The sequence below is a fragment of the Propithecus coquereli genome, unplaced genomic scaffold (assembly GCF_000956105.1).
Source record: "Propithecus coquereli isolate 6110/MARCELLA unplaced genomic scaffold, Pcoq_1.0 Scaffold124, whole genome shotgun sequence".
Lineage (NCBI taxonomy): Eukaryota > Metazoa > Chordata > Mammalia > Primates > Indriidae > Propithecus > Propithecus coquereli.
In genome coordinates this window covers 3848289-3856741 of record NW_012136525.1, presented here as the reverse complement: position 1 = coordinate 3856741, position 8453 = coordinate 3848289, and the positions used below count along the sequence as shown (strand labels likewise).

At 52.5% G+C, this 8453-nt stretch overlaps 1 protein-coding gene across 1 annotated transcript; it reads left to right on the top strand.

Moving 5' to 3' along the window:
* Positions 1-1363: 1363 nt before the first annotated feature.
* Positions 1364-2525, top strand: NTF3 (neurotrophin 3). The gene has a single exon (XM_012637849.1). It carries the CDS (start codon positions 1441-1443, stop codon positions 2212-2214), a length of 774 nt encoding a protein of 257 aa, XP_012493303.1. The 5' UTR covers positions 1364-1440; the 3' UTR covers positions 2215-2525.
* Positions 2526-8453: the final 5928 nt, after the last annotated feature.

Genomic DNA, 8453 nt, shown 5'->3' with positions numbered 1-8453 from the left:
AGGGAAGACGGTCCCCTTATCACAGAGTCAGGACAGGAGCCAGGAGGAGGAAGTCGGAGCAAAGTGCCTGCAATAATGTTGCCTTTGGGGACAGTCCTGGGGGCGAGTCGGCACTGGCAGGCTCACACGCGGGGCGGTAGGCAGGACTGTTTTTCTATTTCTCGTGTCACCTTTGTTTACTTCCTCTCTGTTTTCCCCCTGGATTTAGTAAAGTCTTTCTGAAAATACCAAAGGTGAACCAAGGGAAGGGTTTTTATTTTCCATGTTCAGACAGAACTTTAAAGAGGAAATGATGTGCCCCTGGGGGCCAGTGAGGTGGTAGTGATGGCAGCTACAGAATGGATACCTCGAGGGGTTATGAATCAGGGTACAGGCAGGATCTCTTGCTCAGCTGCGTCTCCACCTGGAGAGTCTCCTTCCCGTGCTGACCTGGGAGAAGCCGGGCCCTGCTCCAGTGAGGGCGCGACCAGCAGTGAAGGTATCTGAAGATCAGCACCGCCGTTCCACAGGGACTCCGCGGAAGCCCTGTGTTGAGCTTCTGCTATGGCAACAGAATGAGAGCGTAGATGGGTTAAAATGCCCTTCACACAAGGAGGTAGTAGCATTAGAAATAAAACCACTGAAAGGATCATTTTGTAATGGAAACTTTAAAAATCCAAAGGAGGAAAAATGAATCAGTGATGACTCTTGCTATTCAGGACAAGTCTGCCCGTTAATCTGAGGTGGTTATTGCGGCATCTCCATCTTCTTGCAAGTAGCATTTTTGCAGCGGTGTGTTTTGTGAAGAGGGTCTCTGGGGATTGGTCAGATCAGCGGGGCGTCCTGGTGATGCATGCCGTCAGAGAGCTTGGCAGGGCACCCTGAAGGGCAGGAGAACAGGCTCTACCAGGTGTGTCCTGGCCAGGATGAGCCCACCTCTGACACCAAAATATAGGGGCAGCTGACCCACCCTCAGCCTCAGTGTGTTCCTTTGAGAGACCCCAGGGGCTGCACAGAGCTGTGTTTCTGGAGACAATGACAAGGCTGCTGCTGCTGACAGAGGAAGGTCACGTTTATAATTGTCAGGTTTACAGTCTTCCAAGGTAGAGTGAGCCATGTGTCTTTCTAGGCCCGAGGGATGTTTAAAGAAGTGGGAGGCCATGTTCCACACGCAGCTGAAGGCTGCGGGAGAAAGCTGTCATGGAACGCAGATGCAGCGGTGCTGTCTGGGAAAGACAGCAGCGTCGGGGGGCCTGGAGTGCGTTCTCTGGTCCGTCCTGGGGTGGGGGAAAGAGCTGTCCAGAGAGGAGTGGTGCCGCTGACCTAGGTGGGCCGTGCCCTCTCTCGCGCGCGCTCGCAGGGATCCTCGGGTGGCCAATGCCAGAGTGGCGTGGACTAAGCTGCCATGGCCTGCTATTAACATCTGTGTTTCCTTTTCAGATCTTACAGGTGAACAAGGTGATGTCCATCTTGTTTTATGTGATATTTCTCACTTATCTCCGTGGCATCCAAGGCAACAACATGGATCAAAGGAGTTTGCCAAAAGACTCGCTCAATTCGCTGATTATCAAGCTGATCCAGGCAGATATTTTGAAAAACAAGCTCTCCAAGCAGGTGGTGGACGTTAAGGGAAGTTACCAGAGCACCCTGCCGAAAGCAGAGGCCCCCCGAGCGCCGGAGCGGGGTGAGCACGCCAAGTCAGAATTCCAGCCAGTGATCGCAACGGACACCGAACTGCTGCGGCAACAGAGACGCTACAACTCGCCACGGGTCCTGCTGAGTGACAGCACCCCTTTGGAGCCCCCTCCCTTGTACCTCATGGAGGATTACGTGGGCAACCCCGTGGTGGCGAACAGAACGTCACGGCGGAAACGGTACGCAGAGCATAAGAGTCACCGAGGGGAGTACTCGGTGTGTGACAGTGAGAGTCTGTGGGTGACAGACAAGTCGTCGGCCATCGACATTCGGGGACACCAGGTCACGGTGCTGGGGGAGATCAAAACCGGCAACTCCCCCGTCAAACAATATTTTTATGAAACGAGATGTAAAGAAGCCAGGCCAGTCAAAAACGGTTGCAGGGGCATCGATGACAAACACTGGAACTCTCAGTGCAAAACGTCCCAAACCTATGTCCGAGCACTGACTTCAGAAAACAACAAACTGGTGGGCTGGCGGTGGATTCGGATAGACACCTCCTGCGTGTGTGCCTTGTCGAGAAAAATCGGAAGAACATGAATCGGCATCTCTCCCCGCATATAAATTATTACTTTAAATTATATGATATGCATGTAGCATATAAATGTTTATATTGTTTTTATATATTATAAGTTGACCTTTATTTATTAAACTTCAGCAACCCTACAGTATATAAGCTTTTTTCTCAATAAAATCGTGTGCTTGCCTCCCCTCGGGCCTCTCCCATCTGTTGAACCTTGTTTTGTGATCTGGCTCTCGGGAGCCCGCTCTGTAAAATCTGTGTACACCAGTGTTTTGCATTCAGTATTGTCAAGGCCATGGCTGTCGTTTTAGTAAACTTGTTAAAATCAGATGATGTCAGAGTTGTGTATAAACACAGTTTTATCCCCCTTCTGGTATATTTAATGTTCCATGAATTAATTAAAAGAACTGTTACGGCCTCCGCCGAAAATGATACCCTGTAGCCTTGAGCTCAGCATCTAGTTCTGGCCAGCAAGCCTGATCTCAGACACCCGCTCGCCTTTCTCTGCTGTTAGTTCTGCAAATGAGAATTGAGATTGCTCCAATGTTGTTGTCCTGGAACAGTAACAACGAACCTGGCAATTTTAGTTTTGGACATTTCTTTTCTGCACATTTGTTGTTTTGGGGTTTGGGGTTGTTTAAGGCTTGGGTTTTTTTGTTTTTTGTTTTTTTTTCCTTGGCTTTGGTTTTTGTTTTGCTTTTTGTGAGTGGTTATCATCCTTTTAGGCACCTAGAACATTTTTTCTAACTACTTGTAACAGAATAACAGTATGGCTACCCAGAAGCAACCTGAAATGGACTGTGAATAATCTCGACATAGAAGATACATTTACCGATGACAGACTCAGCCCGTGACCACCCCCTTGCCAGAGCTGCTTGAAGAGCTGGAAAGTGCTCAGGCTGTGGGGCCAGACCCAGGTTCAAGCTCCAGCTCCTCCCCTGTACCCTTGTCCAGGTTTTGAGGGCTCTCTGAGCCTCAGTTTCCTGGGGTCAGAGCCAGGCGGGGATTCTTGCCTACCTCTGGGGTCCTGTGGAGTCGGGGAACCGCCGTGCACCCTCACGGAGCAGGCATTTGAGAACGCTCGCTCCGCCCCTTCCCTTCCTCTTCTTCCTTAGGCATTACGCTCCTCTGTGTCCTTGTTGGGTTGGTTTGTCACCTGAGATGTAAAAAGCCCAAATGGAAGGAACCTCTTGGTGCCTTCTGAGTCCCAGCAGGAATCCAGGACAACCAGGGGGGTCACTGTAGTGATGGCCTCACCTGTCATGCCAGGCAGGACTGAGGAGGACACTAGCGATGTCCCCGGGGAGCTTGCCGATGCCCTTTCCCCACTGGCGAGCAGCTCGTCCTCTCGGGGCTGGGTGTGAGGACGCCCATCTCCCATCTTGGAGGTGTGAGGTGTCCCCAGCCCAGTACTGCCCCGAAACCGTGTCCTCTGCCTGACTTGGGTTTCCCTGCCTCATTTAAGGCCTGTGTGTGCTCTCTCTGCCTCTACGTCCTGAGATCTCCCTGACACATACCCGTATAGAATACGTGTCCTTTGTGTGACATGAACCTTTGAAACAGGCCCAGCAAATAGCAGCGGCCTCGGTTAAGAGCATCATTGTAGTGCACTCGATTCTGCCTGCCTACAACATGGGGCCGGAAATGAGGAACCGACCACGCGGCCACCCCGGGCAAGGTGCGTTCCCGCCCTGCCTCCATTAACAGTCGCAGATCCCCTGTGGGGGCCTCGTCATTGCTAGTTTTCAGGGGAGGAAACTGCTGGCAGATTCAACCTGCCCCGGGCATTAGCAGGTAGGCAGCAGAGTGAAGACTGGAATCCACGTTTGAATGGACAGTTTTGATCCCTCATCGCGAGGAGCCTCTCTCCCTCTGCCCTCCGCGTGCCGCGTTGCATTTCAGAGTGGAAACTGCCGTCCTAGAGACGGGATTCATAGTTCTCCAGGTGGGGACGTTTCGTGGCTATTGTTTCACTGAGCCTCTGTCAAGAACGCGATAAACCAGCTGATAGGACAGTGGGAGTCTCATGATTGGCCCAAGCCCAGTTCTCGGGAGCGCGTCATTCCAGCGTGACCCTCACCCCAAAACACAGGCTGAGGGACACCACAGCTGGGAGCGTCTAGAAAGCTTGGTGTGGGCTGTTTGGCCAGCACTGCAGGAGCAAGACAAGCAGTTTCTGGGGACAGGGACTTAAAGAAAGAGTTTATGGCTCTGCTTGACAGTGTATCCTGGAAGGTGGGAGACAAGCTGTTGAGGAATTGCCAGAGGCTACATAACCCTCTGCCTATCACAGGGCCTCTCTGCTCTCAGGGCCTGCAGCTGAGGAGCCCTGTGGAACCTTCTGGAACCTCTATTCTGAATGGGTAGAGGGCAGTGTGCTGACTGGGGAGGCGGACTCAGGTGACACAGGCCCCAGACCCCAGCCTTGCAAGGCACTGACCCCCAACGGCAGAGCTGTGTCCTTGGCCCGGCCAGGAATGCAAGGGGTCTGGGGCACGCCCGGAGCCCGCGTGCTGGAGCAGTGTGCTGCTGGGGCCAGCGCAGCTCTGAGGGGAAAGTGGACCAGGAGATGAGACAGAAATATACCTCAGAGGAGCCCTGGGCTACCGGCTGTCTGAGGGCTCAGCCACTCGTTCTGGGTGGCAGGGCAATGCGGCATGACCCAGGTCCGTTTCAGCAACTTTACGGGCATAAGGGAGCATTCGGGTGCTGCCAAAGTCAGCATGTGAGGCTTTGGGCCCAGGCAGCACCTTCCCGAAGTGGATGGGAGGCCTGTCTCGGTCCAGTGTACACATTTGCCAATAGGACAGGTTGAAGATCAAACCCATCTCTGAGATAGGAGGGGCTTGTGGGGCCAGCGTCTGGCTCCTGGGAAGCTCCACGCTCTCCGACCCTGTTGCATACTGCGGTGCGGAAATCTTGACCCGACAGGAGAAACTGGGTTCTGGGCCAGCTGTTGCAATAGCTGCATGGCCTTGGATAACTCCCTCGTCCTAACCGTGGCTTTTGGAGTTTCTGTTGCAGAGAGGAGCAGAGGCCGGCCGGACAGTCCTCGCTTCCATGACGACTGCTGCGATGAGAAGCTCTCTCGGCCACTGGTGGGGCTTCTTTCTGCCTCTCATGAGTCTCTTGGAGTCTCCCCAACTACAGCCCGTGTGAACTTGAGCACGTTAATCCTCTGAGCCTTTGTTTACTTGCCTGTAAAAATGGGGCTAGTGCCGGCTTCATGAGATTGTTTGGCGATGTCATGAAATCATTCATTTCCTGGCCCAGAAGAGGCTCCTGTGTTACCGATGCTGGTGACGATGATGATGATGGTGATGATTAGCTTGCAAGGAGTTTGCAGGAGCCCTCATTCTGGAGCTCTGGTAGGAATTTCCAAGCTCCGTGGTGGAGGATTCGTCCGAATTTAAATGTGTCAATCACCTACCTCACCTTCGGTAGCATTTGCCCGTTTCCCTCCCTCGGGTCTCTTTAACCGAACCCCTGGCCCAGCACTACCGACGGGCCTCCAACCCTTCCCGGCCGGCACACCAGGGAAGGTATTTCTGACCCTTCCCAGCAGTGAAACTTAATATTTTGCTAGCAGTTCTGCCTACGTGCTTCTCTAAAAGTGTGTGTGTGTGTGTGTGTGTGTGTGTGTGTGTGTGTGTGTTTTGTTTCCTTCTCGCAAATTTGTGGGACAGCTTTGTTCTTATGTTTTCTCTCTGTCTCACTCTGTCTGTCTGTCTCTCTCTCTTTCTCGTGTTCAACAATACTTTCTGTACATTGTGGTGGTGTTTCAGGGTTGGCATTTTTGAGGATTTTTCTGCCATCGTTCCCTTTCCCATGTGTGTGAGTACATGTGTGTTTATGTGTACTTTATAGTTCATTTAGTCAATGTAAAAACCCTTCGCTGGGCTTGGAGAAACCACGTTCATTTATTTTATCACTTTTGAACATGTGCTCAGGAATGAAGCCTGCGTAGTCAGTTTATGGCTACCTGGAGATTTGCCTGGCTTCACCAGGAAGACGCACCCCCTCTGGCTTTGAACTGATGGCCCTGGGTATGCGAAGCCAATGCCAGGTCATCAGTTAGGCCCGGCTGTGCCTCGCCGAGCTCCAGCTCTGCTCAGCCACGGCACGGGCTGTGCCCCAGTTGGGGTGCTCTGCAGCCTGGAGAATAGCGAGCTGTCCAGAACACCCGCCCCACCCTCCGCAACCCTGGCCCCAGGGCCCTGCACGTGCTCTGTTCCACAAACCCAGCAACAGCCGCAGTCACTGAAGACCGATTCAACTGGAACCTTCTCCAGCCCAACCTTGTTCCTCAAAGACCCCACCCCCAAATCTAAGGAGACCCAAACTCCTTACCCATACCTTCTCAAGTTACAGTGGGCGAGTGGGCTTCTCAGAAAGCACACTTTCACAACAAGCGGAAGGACACACGCTCCTGTGTTGACTCAGGCCCCTGGGTTTTTGTTTGGTTCGGATGGCGATCGGCCCGGCTTCACAGAGCAGAACCACAGAGCAGGTCAGAAGCACTCCGAAGGACCATGGCTTTGTTTCCTTCCATCCCCAGCCTGCATTTCGTTACAGGATATGGAAGACCAATGAAACAAGCACAGATGTGCCTGAGACGGGGGCCAGGGCTGGGGGGGAGTGAGGTGGAGGAGGGGGAGGAAGAGGAGGAGGAGGAGCAGGCGGAGGAGGGGAAAGGTCCGAAGATATCAAAAGCCTCTCCTGGGAGGAACTGGCTACTACTGATGAGTTGGGCTGGGTTGAATTGTTGCAGAGTTCAGTAATGACATCGCCAGTTAAATTATAGAAGTCTCTGTGGCAAGAAGACATAGAAATTTATTAGGAAATGGTGAAACACAGCCTAATGAGTTAGATGGCTTTTCACATGAGATGTATGAATGGGTAGGCGTGCACGCGCGTGTGTGTGTGTGTGTGTGTGTGTGTGTGTGTGTGTGTGTGTGTGTGTGGCTGCTTTGATATCTGCACCGGGGATGCACTGCATTTTTTTAAGGAAAGATAATGCTTACAAAAGAACACTCCCGAGCACAAGTTTAACCTTTAGGAGACTGAAGAGGGAGCCAGCTGGGGAGCATATGGAGAGTGCACATTCTTGGGGCTGGAAAACAGGCTGATGGGGCGGAGGATTTATAGACAGAAAAGGCTTCAAGCAGCCTCCACCCGCCAAAACAGAAGGAGCTGGGGTCGCGGGCCTTCTGATTCGGTCAGAAAGCGTTAGAAGCTGGGGCTGGGGTTAGCGGCGGGGAGATGAGATCCGACCAAAGCGTGAATAGTAATAATGTTGTTTGTACGCATCTTCTCCGTGGACTCTCATGACAGCCCTTGTAGTTTTAACCTTTTCGTACAGTGGAGGACGTTGGTTGAGAGAAGTAATTGGCCTGAGGTCATACGGCCCGTAATGCTGGTAATGCCTCTGTAGGTGGGAATGAGCTGGACCCAGGCCTGGGCTCTGAGGTCGGGTCGGCAAAGGCTAAGAGCCCAGGAGTGGAGTCACTTTCAAGTGGGAGCCCAGCATCTGGGGTCTCTAGGGTAGCTGCTATCCCCCTCCTAGGCAGGGCCAGACATCACTGTGGGTGACGTCAACTGTGGGGAAATGCCCAGATAGGGACCCAACAGGTCTATGTGGCTTGGAAGCACATGCTCTTAACGGTGTGAGTGAGATCGTAGTGGAGAGGACACTAGGTGCTTCGGGGGGCCCTGACCGCTGGATTGCAATGGGGGAGGGGAGTGAGGAGGGCAGTGTACCAAGGGAGAGACCATAGGGTCAGTGCAGCAGGGATGCCAATAGTCGTTCTAGCTGAGGGAAATGCCAGCCTCGTCAGTAACTGGTGGCTGCAGCAGAAATTTTCAGTAGGTTGGAGAAGAGGAGTGGACCTCCCACCCTAAGCCCTCCATCCCCCACCCAACAACTCAAGAATCCCTGTACTAGAGGGAAGGTGGTTGTTGCTTCTGCCTGAAGGATAAATATCCACATTTCTGTAATATCCCGTTGGGGCTTTTGCAAAGAAATAGAAGACAGGACTGTTGAGATCCAGTAATCCATCCTCTCTTACAAGACAGAAATCAATTTTTATTTATTTGATACTTTAAAAAAATTTGTGGAATGCCTACTAGGTGTCAGGTGCTCTGCTCAAATCTGTGGGCTGAGCAGAAGAGGCGTCACCCCTCCTGGAGGAGCAATGGGTACAAGGGATGGGACCTTAAGGTCTGACCACTCCTTGACAATTTCCACAGCCTCTTG

Coding starts and splice junctions, on each gene's coding strand:
- NTF3 (XM_012637849.1), top strand. CDS start 1,441: ATGTCCATCTTGTTTTATGTGATATTTCTCACTTATCTCCGTGGCATC.